The 20,817-nt window shown below is 39.1% G+C and overlaps 1 protein-coding gene across 9 annotated transcripts in view; it reads left to right on the forward strand.

The window, feature by feature from the left end:
* Window positions 1–3,420: 3,420 nt before the first annotated feature.
* Window positions 3,421–20,817, forward strand: part of BCAS3 (BCAS3 microtubule associated cell migration factor) — a 772,682-nt gene continuing 755,285 nt past the window's right edge. For 7 of the 9 annotated variants that reach the window (XM_036754172.1, XM_036754177.1, XM_036754176.1 and 4 more), the window contains exons 1-3: window positions 3,469–3,555; window positions 6,814–6,901; window positions 12,121–12,175. In XM_036754172.1, the coding sequence (XP_036610067.1) occupies window positions 6,831–6,901; window positions 12,121–12,175 (126 nt within the window). In that variant the 5' untranslated portion in view covers window positions 3,469–3,555; window positions 6,814–6,830. Of the gene's footprint in view, window positions 3,556–6,813; window positions 6,902–12,120; window positions 12,176–20,817 lie in introns of all 9 variants that reach the window. The other 2 variants (XM_036754180.1, XM_036754173.1) reach the window with 2 other exon arrangements.

Here is a 20,817-nt window from a genome sequence, read left to right on the forward strand (position 1 = left end):
TGGGAAAATCCCATTTTACTTTTTTTTGTTATTTATTTTGGGATTAGAACACGTGTAGAAATGCATGCAACTGCTTATGAGTCACCTTCAAGATGTTTCCATTGTTTAAAGGGATTCTGAAAGCAATAGTTGGTGTTTATGTCCGTTTGAACATCCTTAGTAATTGAACCAGTTTTATTATAGATAATATTTCACAAATATGTTCTCTGTATACAATTTGGGATTACAGTCACACATCCCAAGTCTTTTGTTGTTTATTACTAAGCATTTTAAAGCAAAATCATTTGTATAATGTTGAACTTAGGAATGAAAAAATCTACTTAGCTTGAGTACTTAACATCTACTTAACATGAGTTATCTCAAGTTGTGGTTTTTCTGTGATGAATCTTTTACTGTCATCAACGTGAGATTATAATCAATATTTATTATCTAGGATATGTGATCCTTGAGATCTGAACCCACCTGAAGCTCTAATTATTGGAACTTGCTACTTAAGACTTTATGGGACTGTCAAGTGATATTATTCTGAGAAGTGATATTATTCTGAGCCTAACTCCAGGTATGATCATCAAGAAATGCTACTGAGCCATTGATCCATGATGCCAGCGGGGTGATCTCCAGTCATCCTGATCTACATTTTGTCACTGCACCCAGATGGCTGCAGAGGAAAAAATGAGACTAGTGACTTTGCACAGTCCTCCCTCACTTAAATCCAATTCACTTGCATGTCATGGCATTACCTCCTTGCTGTCAAGAATGAAGGACCAACAACACCATCTCCAATTTTGTTCTATATGGATTATAGTCATTCACATCACACTTCTACCCTGATCGGTAGTTGGTTGTTTTTTTAAAACTTTCTTCAAGAGTCAGTTTGATCAAATATCTTCTTCTATGAAGCTTGTCCTCATTTCCAGCGCAGGCTTTCCCTCAACCACCTTATATTTATTTAGTATTTACTTGTACGTGTGTGTATTGTCTTCCTCCATTAGAATGGAAGCTATTTCAGAGTAGAGACTGTTTCGTTTTTATCTTAGTATCCTCAGCCAGTCAATCATTTATTAAGCACTTAAGGCACTGTACTAAGCACTAAGGATACAAAGAAAAGCAGAACAGTTCCTGCTTTCAAGCTCAATCTAATGGTGGAGGCAACATGAAAACAATTCCATACAAACAAGATATAAAAAAAATTGGAAACAATCATTAAAGGGAAGGCACTAGAATTAAGCTTATCTCAGTACTTGGAACACAGCAGGTTTTTAACAATGTCTGATGATTAAATGATTGGTGAGAATATCTCCTTGAGGCAGTGTAGTGGGCTGAAATTTGGAGCTGGAGGATTGAGTCGGAATTCTGGATGCTACTTAAGTCCTGTGTGATACTGGGCAAGTCGATTCCCCTTTCTGGGCCTCCCCGTTCTCTATAAAATGGAAGGGGGGAGGCTGAAACACATGATCTCTAAGGTGCCTTCTATCTGTACATGTGATGAATTAGGTAGGGTTCACTGAGGAAGGTAGGTTTTCATCCGGTTTTTGAAGCAGAGAATTTGACATTAGACATTTTAAGAACTAGGGAAACTCCTACATAGTCACAACTTCCATTGACTGACCCACATCTACAGTGCAATTATTGTCTCTGTATCTGATAGTCCTCATCTTGGTTTCAGTGCCTTTGTACAGATTTTACCTCAAGTTTGGAATGCAGCCCTCCTCACCCTCTTCTCTTAGATTATATATGCTCAAGGCTTCCTCTCCTCAAATTCCCTCTCCCATGTCAAGTCTTGGTGGCTAGGACCATCTCCACCAAGTGCCTAATATTTATTTTGTCTCTGTGGTTCCAAGAAACTGTAACTCGAACATCCATCACATTCTGGTAAAACCATCTGGCAGAGGGGCTGAACCAGCTGAGGATAACTGACAGGCCTCAAACCTCTCCTTGAGTTAGGGGGAATGTCTACTCCAAGCATGTGAAGACTTCTTACATCTGAAATAGGTGGAAGAGAACAATTTATTCCCATGGCCATGAAGGCAGCTGAAGCAGGTGCTGTGGAGTGCTTGGAGCTTAGTCAGACATCAAAGATGTCAAGGTAATCAACTGCATCCTGGACCATCACTAGACTTTTGTCCTGCCACTGGACTTCGATGACTCTGAAAGAGAGTGAGGCTGATGACTTTGTGCAACTCTGCCTCACTTAAATCTAATTCACCGAAAGTCAAGACATCACTCTGGAATACTATTGTTCCTCTTTGAAAAATGACCAGTAATTCTGTCTCTATCTTAATACGATTCCTCCCACTGCCCCAATAGAAGAATACGAGCTCTCTAAGGGCAAGGAACCAGTCCAGTTTTGTTTTTGTACCTCCACAGTCTAACGCAAAGCCTGGCATATAGATGCACGGTCTGCAGTCAGGAAGCCTTTAGTTCAAATCCAGCCTCAACACTTATTAAGGGTATCCCTGGGCAAAATCACCAGAGTTCGGGCAGCTTCAGTTTCCTTAACTTTAAAATGGGATAATAATAGCACCTAACTCCCAGGTTAGAATAAAATGAGATAATGTTTGTAAAACACTTTGCAAACCTTAAAGTGCGGTATAAATGCTACTTAATAACAGGCACTTAAAATAAACGCTTACTGAATGAATGAATGCTTGGTTCTGCGGCTTCTCAGGTGTTTCACAGTCACTGTCTCAGGCTACACAAGGGTTACTTTGTAACAGTACTTGCAAAACAACCAAAAAAGGCCTCATTATTAAAGAAGGAGGGGGAGTGGGAGCAGATTTAGACTCCCATCCCCCCCACCCCAAACTGGGGTGATGGAACCTGAGGCTCTGACGGGGCCCCGCTGCCTAGCCCATGTGCTGGTCCCGCTCCCACCTCCTGGAGCTCTCGAGGCTCCGCTTGTCCCCAGGAGGTCCTCAGCGCGCCGTACGAAAGCTCAGCTCATTCCCGCCAGCACCTCTGTAATCTCTCCTCACCGAGGCTGGCACCCAGGAGCCGGAAGGTAAACAAGGCAAAAGGAGGCGGGGCATAAGGGCGGATTTGGCGCTGATGAATGGTCACTGTCCATGATTGGCAGCTGCCACGTCCACGTGCTCTGAGTTTCGAATCAGCTGTCGCGATAATTCGAAGTAAACACACACACAGACACACACACACCCGTCCTCCTGACAGACTCAGGTAGGGAGAAGGGACGCCAAAGGGACCTTACCGCAGGTGGGTTTCTTTCCAAGGCTACTTAGCCAGGGTCTTCAGGGAAAACGAGCTTATTCACTGTTGCCTTGTCCTGGTTGTCTTCACTACCGAATCTGAGCCGAACTTACCCCCTGTGGTGTTTTCCTCCGAGCCGCTTCCGATTGGCTAAGACTTTGCTCATTGCCGATTGGCTGTGCCGGCCCCCGGGGGCGGTGCCCGCTTGTGGCCGAAACGCCCCTGGGATTGGCCAGTAGGCGAGTTCCGCCGTGGCGTAGGTAGGAGGCGCAGCCTGTCACTCATCGAAGGGGGACTCTAAACAGTGAGCAAGGCTGCTGGAGAGCCCGGTAACCGGCGGGGCAGCCGGTGAGGGGGCAGCGGGATCTGAAGGGCTGCGGAGACTGAAGGGCTGGTGGCGGGTGGGCTTCCGGGGCGGGACGCGGGGCGCGGGGCGGGGAGGGTGGCCGGGCGCGGGCTTTGCTGTGGGTGTCAGGTTAGTGGTGGGAGGTTATGCCCGGGGGCAGGGAGGGGTAGCCGTGGCCGCGGGCGCTATGGTCTAGTCGGGAGAGGGCCCCCGGAACTAGCGAGTCGGAGGCCGAGGACCCGCCCCACCCCAAGGTAGCATTGGGGTACCCCCAAGCTGGTGCCCGGGAGGGAGGACTCCGGGGCCCGAAGGGACCACAGCCCTTCTAGGAAAGTGGAGGCCCCCACCCCCCTCCTCCCGCCTGTAATCGCTGACAGGGGTGGAGTGCGGTGGAGTGAGAAAGGGGTTGCTTTTGTTGCAGGAGGAAGGGGTGTTTCACCCCCTCATCCTCCCCCGCGAATGACCCCACTTTATTGTTCTCTCCAAGCTTAGGTGACAGATTCCCTCCCCCATTGCTCCGAACGCAGTCTTGGGGGCTCCCTCTTTCAGCTCCAGATTTAGGGTTCTTGTAAAGAGACCTCCTACTAGGTGTTGTGCTGTCCTCCCTCTGGGCAGCTTTCTTCACCGCCGGCCCTCCTCCCCTCCCCCATCCCCTTCATTCCCTCCCTTCAGCCCGGTGTTCTCATGCTCTCCTGATTCATTTGAGGCATTCCCAAGTTTCCATTTGGTTCCGAAGTTAAGAAATGGCCTGGAGGGGTCAGAGTTTAGAGTTGTCACCTGGAAGCATGGGGAGAGAGGTTCTTCTCTATGTCTTCTCCCTTCTGCCTGGCTCAGATGGGACCGCTGGGAGAAAAGAAGTTTGCTTGAATGAAATTGTATTTACTTGTCTTAGGATTCATTCTTTGCTTTGTGAGGAGTTGATCAGAGGACTTCCCTGATTAACTTAGTGGAGAAAAGATTGTATTTGAATCTGTATCTTCCTTTGAAGAGGGAACCCTCTGAAAGGCTCCAGCCTGATGGTATTATTGTGAATGTTTGTACTTCTGAAGGGAAACTAATTTGGGTTTGCAAGAGAGCTAACTCCTTCCCTTCTTATCGGATCTCCAGCCTTATGATTTTACTTTCAAAGCTTGGATTCCCCTCCAAAGGGAATGAACTTGGTTTTATTATAGAAGCAGTCCCCTTTTCCATGAACCTCTACGATCCCAATAACTCGTTTTATCAGTGGAAGGCAAAGTTGAGGTTTCTTTCCCCTTCCTTCTACCTTATCATGCCTCAGTCTCTTGCTGTTTCTACAGCCCTAGGGCCACATGATAGATCCTCAGTCCTACGAATTTTTCCTACTCCACCAGAATTGTAGGGTTCAGAGACTTCTACCCTCCAGTCCAGGGGTGGGGAACCTGCTGGTTGAGGCCACATTTGGCTTTCTAGGTCCTTAGAAGTGACCTTTTGACTGAGTCCAAATTTTACAGAACAAATCCTTTTATTAAGGAGATTTAATCAAAGGTCTGAACTGGAGGACCCAGAAGTCCACCTGTGGTCTTGAGGCTCCAGGTCCCCCCCCTTGAGAGAGAAGTCACATGGTTCCTTTCTCTGAGGCTTGAGCTTAAGGCTGAAAAGTTCCTACATGGGTGGGGCCAGAAACTCTTAAAGTCTAAGAATTTTGAATTTGTATTGTATTATAACCATCACACACAAACGTGTGTGGTGGTTACAATACAGGCCTAGCACAGAGGGTGGCTCAGTTCCAAAATAACACCAACCATATCATCTCCAAATGCTGAGTATGCCTCATTAGATAACTGAGAGTATTCCCTACTAGTATGCCTCCCACTTCTGAATATGTCCACATTGTCCACAAGATGATAAATTCCTAAATAAATGCTCAATATTCTTTTTAAAAAAATTTTTTTGGAGGCAATTGGGGGTTAAGTGACTTGTCCAGAGTCACATCACTAATAAGTGTCTGAAGTCAGAGTTGAACTCGAGTCCTCCTGACTCCAGGGCCAGAGCTCTATTCACTGCACCACCTAGCTGCCCCAGACACCCTTTAATACCCGAATTCTTAACTTTTTTTTTGTGTCAGAGACCCCTTTGTCAGTTTTTTGAAGTTTAGGAACCCCTTCTCAAAATAATGTTTTTAAATGCATTAAATAAAATGCTTAGAATTACAAAGGAAACCAGTTACATTAAAATACAGTTATTAAACTATCATTAATGATATCTAACATTGGTAAGCACCTTAAGGTTTATAAAGTGCTGTATATTTTTTATCCTCACAGCAACCCTGTTTGTTGGCAGGTGCTGTTATTCCCATTTTACAGATGAAGAAAATAAGGCTGAGAGGTTAAGTGATTTGCCCAGGGTCACACAGCTAACATGAACTAGTTCTAGGACCTTACATCAACTTTTCCTGCTTTAGTTTCATAAAATTGATCCAGTCCAACCCTTTGCATGTAGATTAACGATATGGTTGTTGGGAACTAACAGTTGCCATTCCTTGGCAGCGCAATACGTACTAAATCATTTAACCTGTGGGAAAACTGTTCATAGTTCACTTGTTATGGACAAAAACAGCACCACATCCAATTTATAATACAGACCTCCAATATAAAACAAAACAAAACACTTAGGATAAGTTTCAAACAATTGGTAATAAATTCGTCTTGATTTGAAAATAGTGTAGAAAATTTTTGAACTTGGGTTCATAGAGATGATTTGGATTGTTGCATTGTTGCATATTTCACTATAGACCTCGCTACATTCCATTTTTTCCCCTTTCTTCTGGGAATGAATAAATAAATTTGAAGTTGACTTATTGTTTTTGAAATGAAGGCTTACATGAAACACAAGGAAGGGAATGTTGGATAGTGGAAAGAGTGCTGAATGACTTAGTCTTGGGCTGGATTCTAACTGTTGACACTGGCTAAGTGATCATTGACAAGTCATTTAATTTTTCTTTTCCTCCTTTTATTCATATGTAAATTGGTGATAATAATACCTAGCTATCTATATTATAAGGTTTTTTTTTTAGGAAAGCACTTTATAAACCCCAAAGCTGTATCTGAATGTAGCTATTATAATTATAATGAAATAAAAATTAGATACTTTTTTCTCCTAGTCTCCTTCTATACAATAATCACTAAAGAAATATCACAAATAGGCAAGCAGTCCTGAAAAGTATCACGAATCAAGTGAGTAAGCATAAATTTTCTCACATAATGATTCTGTTTTTTTTTCCCCCTCTATTCTGGAAATAGGTATTGTGAAAGCAGCTATGGCTACAGAATCTCCACGAAGGCCAAGCCGATGTACTGGGGGAGTTGTGGTTCGTCCTCAGGCTGTAACGTAAGGAAATTTCAGAATAAGCCCATTGGCTAATGAAAACTTAAACTCATTTATATCTCTAGCCATGATCAGTATGAAAGTGGTTTCCATTGCTTAGTTTTGGAAGGTCTTTTTTATTTTGGCCTTATCAGATAAGTAGATCACTTGAAAGAGAGATATGGAGGACTATTTATTCTACTTCAGTCATAGATTGGGTTCACTACAAATTTATGTTCTCTTCTCTCATCTGGAGCACTACAATAAGGCAGTCCTTTTATTCTTCCCTAATCAACTCTTTATCCTATTTGGAACTTTCTCTTCTTCAAGCCTCTCACATCACTTCCTTCCCCACCATTTTAGTTGGGGACCTCACCTCATACTTTACTGAGAAAACTGAGGCCATTTACTGAGAGCTCCTCTTTACTTTCTTGACTGATATATCTTCCTTCAAGGCTCTGATGAAGTTACGAGGCTCATCCCTCTGCATATATCCTTGAACTCACTATAATCCACGCTTTTTCTAATCATCAGTATCTCGCTATCTTTTGACTCTTTCCCTGTTGCCTATTAATATGCCTGTGTCTCCCCTGTCCTTAAAAACCCTAACTTTTACTTTGCTTGCTGGCTAGATATCATCTTATATCTCTTTACCCCTTCTCCCTCAAGCTCTTTAAGAAAGCCATCTTTATTAGGTCCCTTTTCTTTCCTCTCACTAACTTCCAAGCATTCTGCAATCTGCTTTCCAACCTCATCATTTAAGTGAAAGTGCTCTCTTCAAAGTTACCAGTGATCTCTTATTTGCCAAATTTAATGGCTTTTTTTTTTCTGCAGCATTTGACACTATTGACTACTTTCTTCTATTGAATATTCTCTCTCTGGGTTTTCATGACACTGTTCTCTTTTGTTTCCCTTCCTTTTGGGTCGACTAATACTTCTCATTCTCTTTTGCTGGATCTTTATCTCTGTCATGTCTATATCCTCCAAGTCTCTGTCCAGGGTTCCTATTTTCTTTTTTTTTCTATACTTGGTGATCTCTTGATCTCACATGGGTTCAATTATCATCTTTTGGCAAATGATTCCTAGATTTACATATCCATCCCTATTCTTTTCTAAGCTCTAGTCTTGTACTACCAACTGCTTGTTGGACATTTTGAACTTTATCCTATAGGCTTCTCAAACTCAAAATGTCTGAAAGAAAATCATTATCTTTCACCCAAACCTTTCCCTCATTTCAACTTTCCTATACTCTTTTTTAAGAAGAAATTTATCATTAATTTTGAACATTCATTTAAAAACAATTGAGTTTGAAATTCTTTCCTTCCCTCCCTCCTACCTGTTGAGAAGGCAAGAAATGTGATATCCATTATACATGTGAAATCATGTAAAACATATTTCTATATTAGCCATGTTGCAAAAAAAAATTGAGAAAAATAAAGAAAGTGCAAAAAAAATTATGCTTCACTTTGCATTCAGACTCCATCATTTCTTTCTTTGGAGGTAGATAGCATTTTTCATCATAAGTCCTTCAAAATTGTCTTGGATCGTTGTATTGATCAGAGTAGCTAAGTCTTTCACAGTTGATCATCCTTACAATGTTGCTGTTACTGTGTACAATGTTCTTCTGATTCTGTTCATTTCACTTTGCATCAGTTCATATAAGTCTTCCCAGATTTTTCTGAAACTGTCCTGCTCATCATGTCTTATATCAGGGCTGTCCAAAATGTGGCCTGCAGTGTGATTTATGCTGCCTGCCTACAAGCATAGAAATTTACATAAATGTTTTAGTAAATGAAGCCAAGCTACTGCAGAGCTGTCACTAAAATGGCAAATTAAAATATGTTGTCTATTTTTTCAATAAAAACCTAAGGTTGGACAGTCCTGTCTTATATCATAACAGTATTCCATCATGATCATATACCACTTTCCTGTTACTCTTAAGAACAGCACCATCCTTTTAGTTATCCAGGCTCAAAACCTTTGTGTCATCTTTCATTCCTCACTCTTATGCTTATCTAGTCATTTGCCTGATCTTGTCATTTCTACCTTTGAAATATTTCTTGAATATATCCCCTTCTTTCCATTCAAACAAATACCACCCTAGTACCTGGACTGTTGCAATAGCTTTTTTATTGGTCTTTCTGTTCTTCTTATTCGAATCTACCTTCTGCACAACTGCAAAGTGAATTTTTAAAAGCGTAGGTCTGACCACATCATTTTCCTACTCAATGAATTCCAATGGTTACCGATTATCTTAGGGATCCAGTGTAAAATCCTTGTGTAGCATTTGAAAACTTCATGTCCTGGGCCCTTCCTACTTTTTAAGCTTCCTGTACATTACTTCCTTCCTTACTCTCTATGACTCTGCTATACTTGCATACTTGGCTATTTCTCGCTCATAGCCTGTCTCCTTGAGAAAGCCATCTTGGGGCCATGATCTAGATATCTGAATGTCCTCTAAATATAAACTTCCCATCCTTCCAGCTTTTCCTGTACTTCAGTCATCCCAAATCTCTTCTTTGTCCTCAAGGTTACCTCCGAATCCATCATACCCCAGTATTTTCCCAGATTGTTTGTTACATTGTCTCAGACTTCACTTTTTTCTTTATCCAATCTTAACTCAGTTTAACTTACCAGTTGAACTATATATGCTGTCCTCTACCCCTGAATGCCCCTGCCTATCATTTCTCATGCCTTGCCAATTCTTAATCATCATGTTTAGGTGTAGCCTAGTCTTCTGTTCTTGGATCTTTTCTCTCCATATTCTCTTTATTGAGGATCCCATCATGCTTCCCAAGGGGTTCAAATATCATTCATGCCATTAACTATTAGTTCTCTATATTCAGCTTTAGTCTTTCTCCAAAGGCCCAGTTTTTCATCACTAACTGGCTATTGGACATTTCCACCTGGATGGCCTGTAGGCCTCTTAAGCTCATGGCCAAAATAGATCTCATTACTTCCCTGCATCCCACCTATATCCTCCTTTCTTTTTATGTTCCCTGCCTCTGTTAAGAAAACTGCATATCATCTTTCACAATCTGGGTAATCTCCTTGACTCTTGCCTCTCACTACCCATATATCATTAGTCATCAAATCATTCTGATTCTTCCTCCACAATATATCTCACCCTCACAATGTATCTATACCCTTCTATCCACTCACATGGCCATCACTTTAGTTTAGATCTTCCTTAACTCTTCTCTAGATTATTGAAACTCTACCCTAACTGGTCTCTGTGCCTCCAGTCTCCCCTGTCCAATCTGTCTTCCAAATAGCTGCCAAATTGGTAATCTTATAACTTTTATCCCAGGTCTAACTGAAGAAACTTTGGTGACTCTCAGTTGCTTCTAGGAAAAAATACCATCTTTGCATTTTATTATTTCCAGCCTTTATAGTCTAGCTCTAATCTATCGTTCCTGGCCTATTACCCTTCCTTAGGCTACAGCCCGACCAAATTCTCCTATTTATTCTTCCCATATGTGACGTTCTGTGTCTTGTCTCCTTTCCTTTTCATAGACTGAAGTGTATTTCCTCCTCCCATTCACCTCATGGAATCCCTGCTTCTTTAAAGGCTCAGCCTTTAAAGTACTATCTTCTCCACAAGTTCTGTCCTGATTCTTCCTTTCCCTCCATCCCTCCCCCAGGTGTCATTGCTCTGTCCCCAAAAATTACTTCGTATTATATTGTATACATTTGTGTTTATTTGTCTGTATTCAAACTATTTTTCCCCAATTAATGTAAACTTGAGGGCAGGACCATTTTTTTTGTATTCCCAGTGCTCCATACTGTGCTTGGCACACAGTGGGCATTTAGTAAATGCTTATGGAATGAATTAACTACTGACACTGCTTTAAAACATGGGTAGCTTTTATTCTCTCCATACCTCATTAGATCCATTGAATCTCTGCTACCTACTGTGGCTTTGGACAAGTTTCCCTCTCTAGGCCTCAGTTTCTTCCTCTGTAAAAGGATTGAAGTTGGACTATACCTGTTCACTCTCTTTCAGCTCTAAAAAAATGTGTAAGACCACTATCTTATAAACTTACCCAAAATCATTCATCATTTAAAATAAAAACATTATCTTATTTAGAAAACATAGAGTCCCCTTTTTTCTTATTCAAGAAAATGTCAACCTCTGTTGATTTTTACCATAGCTGAGTCTTTCTATTCTTACTACTTCAGTCTATGCTTTCCAGTCTATGCATGCCTTCTTCCTTCATGCTTGTGATAGATATTAATGAAATACTGTTTTGCTACTTAATGTTGGTAAATTATTTGGATAATTTTAGTTCTTATAATTTCTATTCATTGTTGAACAAAGAGAAGCAAGTAAGTTTAAGGAAATCAGTTGATGTGTATCATATTACTGGCAAAAAATAAAGCATCTTGCTTTATGTACAACTAATAATAGCTTTGGTCATATTCTTTGATTATTTTTGCCCATAGCCAGCACTTGTTGGTCTTTGGGTGATTTTTTAAGATTTAAGATTACTCATCTTTTTGTAACAAATTTGTGTTGTCTGTGCGTTCTCTGACTGCTTATAGTCATGTCCTTCTCATTTTAAGTGTCATTGCCAAGTTCCTTGTGTTACTTTGTGACTCTGATTAGACAAATCTTTTTCACCTTTTAACCTTGCCACATTAATGACTGTCGTTTTACATCTTACACTCTGCACCTGCAACAAAATACTGTTTCAAATTTGGAGACAGAATACTTAGTTGTGGAGTCATCAGCATCATTTGTCTTAGGCCTAACTAGGGCATTGTTTTGCCTTGACTCAGAGGTAAACTCATTGCTTAAGGAAATCATTAGAGCTACCCTCAATACTGAGTTCCTTTTCCATCGTCCTTTTAAACAGGATCTGTAGGTATGAGAAAAATGACCCTATCAGGAGGAGGCTATAAATATGCCAGGAAAGAATTCTGAATATATGCTTATATTGTTTTTTCCTTTGTTCCTAATTTTATTACTAATAAAAACATTTTTTAAAGTTCTAGGCTCAGTTACATTCAAGCTTTTTAGATTATCAGAGAGGCTTTTGATACTAGAAAAATGAGACTGCCCCAACTGAGTAAGTTGAAGAAAACTGTGTTGGAAGTTAGACTATTCTTATGTTGGCTCACTCAGAGGGGAGGTTCGCTGAGAACTTATAAATTGATCTTTTCCTGTTATTTATACTGTTCCCTATTATCTTAAGCTTCCATGGTAATTTTTCTCCATTTTATTGTTTTTTCCTCCCCAGGGAACAGTCTTATATGGAGAGCGTTGTGACTTTCCTTCAGGATGTTGTGCCACAGGTAAGTGACTCTCTGTGGCTCTGGAAATGTTTTTATTTTGCCTCATGTAGATGGGAAACATTTTGCTTCAGTTACTTTAGCTCCTGTTCCAATAGGCTTTTGCTCTTTTCCCCACCTGAGTTTCAGTTGAAAGACTGTAGTTATGACTGTGCAGAGTTTGGCCTGTCTTGAGAGGGCAGTTTTGTTCTTTGGCTTTGGTGTGGAAAGCCCAGTGGAGTAATATAAGGGCTCAGTGCCTCCTGGGACAACTCTGCTTTAGGGGTTAGTTGGGCTGGGGGAACAAGAGTCCCTGGCATTGGATCTTTTTTCCCATTTCCACTCCCATAGTTTTTTCCTTCCCTTCCTCTATGTTCTGTGTTTGTAGAATGTGATGGGTAGCTTGTTGATAATTTGGTGAACTGGAAATCAGACTTAAATACAAAGCTGCATCTATTTTCTTGTTGAATAGTGTTTTAAAGCTATACATGCAAAAGCCTAATTACCTCAACTGTTTTTTTTTCTTCTAATTAGGTAGGTTTCTTTATACACTTGTTCTTTCCCAGTAGAAGTAATGGAGGTTGGAATGCTTTTGAGTATTCTTTGCAAAATATGAGTCCTCATCAGTAGTAAAATGGTTAGGATTTCCTGGATACATGAGGTCTGTTTCCACTTTGTTTTTACACTTCCTGTAATCTGTTCTACCTGACAGTCCCTTGGAGAGCTAGTACTAAAAAAGAAAGAGAATAAAAGCAATCAAATCACTAATGCTAGCTAACATTTATATGGTTTTTACTGTGTACCAGGCACTATGCTGAACACTTTATAATTGTTATCTTATTTGAGCCTCATCATAACCCTGAGAGGTAGGTGTTATTATTAACCCCAATTTTACAGATGGGAAAATGAGGCAAACACTGGTTAAGTGACTTGCCCAGGGTCACATAGCTAGTAAGCGTCTGAGAACAGATTTAAACTCCAGGCCTGACTCTCTATCCACTGTGCAATTTGATCCTAGAATAATCTAGACTATATACTAGAATTATCTGTGTAGTGGAACTACTGAATTTAGGGAGGAGGCTTCATGAGAGTGCCTTTTCCCCCCTCTGCTCATGCTATCATGAACCTTGTTGAAAAAGACCTTTGGTGCCACACCAACTTTGAGGGACTTTTAAATAGTCTTAAAACATGGTTTATGATTGCTTTAAATAAACCACAGTCATCATACAAGGGAAAGTACCAGTGGATGATAACAAGAAGAGTAAAAAGTGAAAAAAGAACTTATGTATCAGGAAATGTATCTCATTCCTTTTTCATTGTCAGTAACCTTAAGTATTTGTAGGTAACAGACACTATGTGAAAAGTAGTTCTATGTTAGAATATAAAAAGCTAACAGTCTAGTAAAATAACTGGAGAATATTAGCAAGCTGTAAGTGAATACTTGCAAAATATCATAGAATAAACTGCATACTGGCTGTGTGAGTAAGGGTAAGTCACTTAACCTCCCTCCACGACAAGTTATATATGAATTGTTGATTTGAATTAGAAGAGGGATTTTCTGAAATGAGAGGGCCCCACACTGATGAATTCATGGTTTGGACAAAAAACAAGCATATAATTACATAATGCCTTAATCAAGCTCCAATAAGTGCCATATAATTATAGATTGCTAAAACGGTATCAGGGAAATTTCTCTACCCTGATGAAATGACAAGGAGAATAAAAATTACTCTTTACTTTATCTTATTGTCTTCCTCTTCTCCCTTATTAGACTCTGTGTAAGTTGAGGGCAGGAACTGAAAGAGACTGGAGATAGGAAGAAGTATTAGGAGGTTATAAAAATAGTCTAGGCATGATGTGATATGGGCTTGAACTATGATGTTTGTAGTAGGAATGGAAAGTGGGAGTCATACCATAGGAGAGAGATTGTAGAGGTAGAATCAGTGGGAATTTATTGTCCATAGTGTGAGGTGAGGCAGACAGAAGAGATAAAGTTGAATACAAGGTTTTGGTCCTGAGTGATGGTGATAATAACAGAAAAGGGGATGCTGAGAGAGGAGAGGTAGATTCTGGTGGAAAGATAAATTTTTTTTGAAGGAGAAATGAGACACAAATTGGGACAAAGGTATATAACAAAGGAAAATTAGTTTGACATTAGAAGCAGAAATTACCAAATTGTATATTTGGGATAACAAGGAGATTCATTTGGTTAGAGCAGAGGAATTATGTGGGTAATCTTAACTAATAAGGGAGGTGGAGAAGAGGACAAACAATTTCTAGAGAAACTTGAATCAAGTAGAGTTTAGAGTTGATGTGCTAGGTGTCCTCAGTAAGAATCTTGACCAGTAAGAAGTGATAGGCTTTGCAATATGTCCAGAAAAGAAGTGGATGAAAAATATATATATATTATCTAGATTTTGGTATGTAGTTTGATGACCAACTCATTAAATGTTATGCTATCAATTCATATATCTTGGGTAGGCCCTGGAGGTGTATGTAAAATGAGAGGGCACTGGATTGTATTTTTGGGAAATTTGGGAAATTGTGCAGTGCTTTTGTTATTCCTATTTGTCTTTTTCCACAAAGAAAACCTACCTTTTAAATACAAATCTTCTCAAGGTCATGTAAATGTGGCTACAAATCATGAACTATCATGATCTGAGAAACTCAGAATTTGAGGTAATCCAAATGGCAGTGGAGCAATTTTTGGTGGGTGTAATTAGGTTGTAACATACGATATACTGTTACCTTAGTTGGAAATATAAAGGTAAAAGAGACTAAATTCTTTTCAGGTCAATAAACATTAAGTTCCTACTATGTGCTAGTTACTGTGTTATAGGCTGTAGCTACAAAGTGAAAAAAAAGGAACAGTTTCTGCCCTCAAAGAGCCTATGTTCTATTGGGAGAAAACCACAAGGACACAGATAAATAGACACAATTTATACAGAGTGAAGGCAAAATAATTTCTTGGAGTTTCAGGGGCAGAACACTAACAACTGGGGATGTTGAAAAATGTCTCAGATAAGCCCTACAAGAAAGGAAGGGAAAGGGGGATGGGAGAGGAGTGGGGTGACAGAAGGGAGGGCTGACTGGGGAAAAGGGCAACCAGAATATATGCCATCTTGGAGTAGGGGAGAGGGTAGAAATGGGGAGCAAATTTGTAATTCAAACTCTTGTGAAAATCAATGCTGAAAACTAAATATATTAAATAAATAAATTTAAAAGAAAAAAAAAAGTCTCAGGAGGTAGCATTTGAACTGATGAGCTGAGCTTTTAAGGTAACTATTCCTAGAAGCAAAAGAAAGCAAATATTGTCTTATAGCATTTTATTACTTTTTAAAAGCATTTTCAAAAATTGTTTTTCACATTCTTTTTTAAAAAAATTTGATTTCTAAATTCTCTCCCTCCCTTCTTCCCCTGCTCATTGAGAAGGCAAGTAATATCATATATTATACATATGAAATCATGTAAAACATATTTCCACATTAGCCATGTTACAAAAAAAAGAAAAACGTCAAGAAAAATAAAGTGAAAAAATTATGCTTGCATTTACACTCAATTCATCAGTTTTCTCTCTGGAGGTGGATAGCATTTTTCATCATGGATCCTTTGCAATTGTCTTGGGTCATTGTCTTGATTGGAGTAGCTAAGTCTTTCACAGTTGGTCATCCTTAGAATATTGCTGTGACTGTGTACAATGTTCTGATGGTTCTGCTCACTTTACTTTGCATCAGTCCATATAAGTCTTCTCAGTTTTTTTTGGAACCATCCTGCTCATCGTTTCTTATAGCATAATGGTATTCCATCACAATCATATACTACAACTTGTTCAGTCATTCTCCAAATGATGGGCATCCTCTGAGTTTTCAGTTCTTTACCACCACAGAAAGAGCTGTTAAAAATATTTCTATACATACATGTCCTTTTCCTTTTCCTTTGATCTCTTTGGGATACAGACCAAGTAGTGGTATTGCTGAGTGAAAGGGTATATACAGTTTTATATCCCTTTGGGCAAAGTACCAGATTATCCAGGATGGTTGGATCAGTTTTCAACTCCAACAACAATGCATTAGTATCCTGTTTTTCCGCATTTGTCTCCAGCATTTGTCATTTTCCTTTTTCATCATGTTAGCCAATCTGACAGGTGTGAGATAATATCTCAGAGTTGTTTTAACTTGTATTTCTCTAATTAATAGTGCATTTATTTTAGAGCATTTTTTAATATAAGTATAGATGACTTTGATTTTTTTTCTACTGAAAACTGCCTGTTGCTTTCCTTTGACCATTATGGATCTCATTTTAAGCACAGAGGCAGGAGATGAAATGTTATATAAGAGGATCAAACAGCAAGTAGGCCGGTGTGTCTGGAATGTAGAATGAGTGAGTCAGATAGGACATGTCTGACCAGAAAAGGAGGGGAGCCAGCTATAGTTACAATGAGGGAAAACATATGGATAGCCTGAATGTTACACTGGTATCACAAAATCTGAAAGAACTGGAGGAAGCCACAGAGCACATTGTAAAGAACACTTATGGACAGACATAGAGAAAGAATTGCTGGGAACAAGGAGATACAGATGAGTTGCATACCACAAAGATTATTGATCATTGAAAGTATTCTAGGCTATAGTGAGCCATTGTTGAAAATAGTAATATGAGGAAAATTACTGTAGCTTTTGTATGTAAATGCATTAGAATGGGGATGGAGGACTGTGGAGGTAAGCTAGGATTCTATTGGGGTGGTGATATGGAGGTAGAAATGAAAGTACAGATTCAGTATATATAGAATCAGTAGGGAGAAATGATTTCAAGTTAGCAAATTCAAGCAACTGGTTCATGTGATTTAAGGACCCTGAGGTGAAGAGGAGTCTTATCTGACAGTAGCTGATGAATTCACTTTTGGCATCTTAAATTCTTAATAATCACCAAATAAAATGGGTATTTGCTTATGCATAGTAGAGCACAAAAAGAGTTTGTACAGGAAACTTCAGTTCTCTCAAGCATAACTTGCTTTTCTTTTAAAGAATATATAAAAAGACCCACCTATAGCTTTCAAAGCTGTCCTGCTTGTCTGTCCTTTTAGGCCCTCTGTTTTTTTCTTTCTCCACTTAAAAACAAGGTGCCTCAATGACTTTCTTTTCTTGTTTTTCCCTTTCCTATTCCCTTACTTCCCTCCTCATTGGAAATAAAAATAAAGGAAAACAAAGTCATTGTAACAAATATGCGTAGTAAAGCAAAACAGATTCCCAGATTAGCCATGTCTGAAAATGTATCTTACTCTGAGTCTTGAGCCCATCCCTTCTCTGTCAAGCTTCCTCATCAGTGTTAGTGGCATATTTCAATTAAAGCTTGTCACCTGTAGGGAGGGTAAGGGATCAAGCCTAGAATTGAACATTTGGGAGTGATACCCCTAAAATCCCTAGTTGAAACCATGAAAGTGAATGAGCTTCAGAGGGAATAATTTTGGGAGTTACAAGCTCTGCCTTGGAGTACACCTATAGTTAAAGAGCATAAAGTACCCAGTAAGTGAGAAAAACTGTTAGATTTGTATCTTGTGTTCAGGAGATAAAGATTTAGGTTGTGGAGGTATGCTTTGGAAAACCACAGTGAGAATGATTGTTTTTTACATTTGTCATATAATTTTTAGAAGTTTAAAGAAAATATTTAATCCATAATCCTGAACAGTACCGTACAGTCAGTCATTTGGTAATGCTTAGTCCTCACGTTTCAGTTTTTGTGCTCTTTGAACTATTAGTTTTGTGGATCCTACAGACCTACCAGAACTTGAGTTCCTAGGTTGTTACTTTGGTAAACCCTAAGGATAAAGGGATACGTTTTGGTGTGTGAACAGATGCACTTCCATGACCTGTCACAATTCACTATAGGTAGGCTTTATTCCACCCCCCCCCAAAAAAAAAATTTCCAAAGAGATATATTAAATGTACTAGAGCAAATTCTGATGGAGAAATCCAGAAAAGTCATAGTCATTTGTCTGGACCAGGTTGTCATATGGGGGTCAGATGGAGAGGTCACTAGGGATGGGGGTCAGGCCAGGAGCACAGTGCTCATGGAGCACTTCAGTGCCCATAGAGAGGCTGTGAAGTAGGGCACAAAGAGGTCTCAGACCATATTGGGGCACTTTTAGACCCATACCAAGGTAATACAAAGGTGCTAGTTGGAAGCTTTGGTACCCATTGTCCAGTTCTGAGTCATAATTCCAAGACAGCCTGGGAAGAGGACCAGCACTCTTGGGTAGGAAGACCCTACCTGGTGTACCAAGGAAAGAAGAAGTTGAGAAGCAAGCATTAGTGGTAACATTTATACACTAAGAGGAGAGTCTCAGGTCCAGTTTTTAGCCCTGCCTGAAGAGGATTAACCAGGGTAGGAATCCTAGTCTAAAGCGGAGCCTATAATTTTATGACTCTGAACAAACAGAGCTTTCTAGCTGATTAATAGGAGCAGTGTCCATTAGCATTCTTTTGTTGTTCAGACCTAAACCTAGGTCAGGAACTTGTAGGGTTTAGACCAGTGGGGGAGCAATCTAACTTTGCTTTGGATCAGGGCACTTTAGGAGCACTAAATGTTTGTAGGTCCCCAAGATCCTGGAATAACACAACACTTAATTCTCCAAGAAAGCAAGACTAGTTCAGATCTTCCTTTCAGAAGTAGAACAAAGCCTAGCCCTAATATCAAGGTTGAAGTAAAAAAGTAGGCTGAAAGAATGAGCTAGCAAAAAAAAAATTCCCACCATGAAGAGCTGTTTTTAAGAAAACATTATTTTAAACTTAAATATTAAAATTAAATAGTAAATAAAAGAAAAAAAAGCATTGCCATGTGTACAGCAGAATGTAAGAGGATTCAAAATATATAGCAGTAGATTTCCATTTCAAGAAAGCCTATGTAATAACTACACGTTGTATTCAGAACTTTCCACTTTTCTTTGCTTCCTTGTGAGTTTTCTTTTGTTCTTTGCTGTCGACTTTTTACTTTGTTTTTTTTCCCCTTTCCGCCCCCCCCCCCCCGCCCCCAAGAAGGCTACAATTAAGTGTATGTGTGTGTGTGTGTGTGTGTGATATATACACACACATACACATACACACATAGATGTCCATTATTACCACTGTTATTCAATATTGTAGTAGAAATGTTAGCTTTAGCAATAAAAGAAGAAAAAGAAATTAAAGGAATTAGAAGAGGCAAAGAAGAAAGAAAGCCATGACTCTTTGTAGATGATATGATGTCTACTTAGAGAATCCTAAAGAATCAAGTAAAAAATAACTTGAAATAATAAACAGATTTAGCAAAGTTGCAGTATATAAAATAAACCCACATAACTCATTGGCGTTTCTATATATTACTAACAAAGCCTAACAACAAGAGAGAAATTGCATTTAAAGTTACTGTAGACATTATGAAATATTTGGCAGTCTACCTGCCAAGACAAACCTAGGAACTATATGAACCCAATTACAAAACATTTTTTCACACACAGTTATATCTAAATAATTGGAAAAATATTAATTGCTCATGGGTAGGCTAATACAATAAAAATGACAATTCTGCCTAAATTAAATTACTTAATCAGTGCCATGCCAATCAAACTATCAAAAGATTTTTTTATAGAGCTAGAAAAAACAATAACAATTCATTTGGAAGAACAAAAGGTCCAAAATATCAAGGGAATTAATGAAAAGAAATGCAAAGGAAGGTAAGCTAGCTATACTAGACTTTAAATTGTATTATAAAGCAACAGTCATCAAAACTACTTGGTACTGGCTAAGAGATAAAGTGGTGGATCAGTGGAATAGCTTAGGTATGTAAGACACAGTAGTCACTGACTGTAGTAATCTACTATTTGATAAATCCAAAGACTCCAGCTTCTAGGGTAAGAACTCACTATTTAACAAAAATTTCATGGAAAATTAGAAAATAGTATTGCAGACACTAGGCATAGACCAACATCTTACACTGTATACAAAAATAAAGTCAAAACGGGTGCATGATTTAGATATAAAGGCTGATACTATAAGCAACTAGGAGAGCAAGGAATAGTTTGCCTGTCAGGTCTATGGAGAGGGGAAGAATTTATGGCCAAACAAGAGATAGAGAATATTATGAAATGCAAAATGGATGATTTCAATTACATTAAATTGAAAAGTTTTTGCACAAATAAAGCCAATGCAGCCAAGATTAGAAGGGAAGCTGAAACCTGGGAAACAATTTTAACAGCCAGTGTCTCTGATAAAGGCCTCATTTCTAAAATATATAGAGAACTGAGTTGAATTTACAAGAATACAAATCATTCTCCAATTGATAAATGGTCAAAGGATATGAACAGTTTTCAGATGAAGAAATTAAAGCTATCTCTAGTCACATGAAGAACTATTATGGTGTCAGAGAAGTGCAAGACACAAATATAGAAGAAAATTACTACAAAATATCCACGAAGTCTCAAAGACAAACAGAGCTTGAGCACAAACTCAGCTATTTCTGGAAGAGATGAAATGAGTCTAAAAAAAGTTTCAAAAAGTTATAAACGAAATGAGGGCATTTTAGTAAAAAATTGGAAAAGAATTGAGAGCTATGGAAGAAAGAATCAGAGAGGGAATTAATATCTTTTTTCTAACAACAGAGGTACAAAACCTCACTCAAGCAACAAACTCCCA

This window comes from Trichosurus vulpecula, chromosome 4 (genome assembly GCF_011100635.1).
Source record: "Trichosurus vulpecula isolate mTriVul1 chromosome 4, mTriVul1.pri, whole genome shotgun sequence".
NCBI classification, from domain to species: domain Eukaryota; kingdom Metazoa; phylum Chordata; class Mammalia; order Diprotodontia; family Phalangeridae; genus Trichosurus; species Trichosurus vulpecula.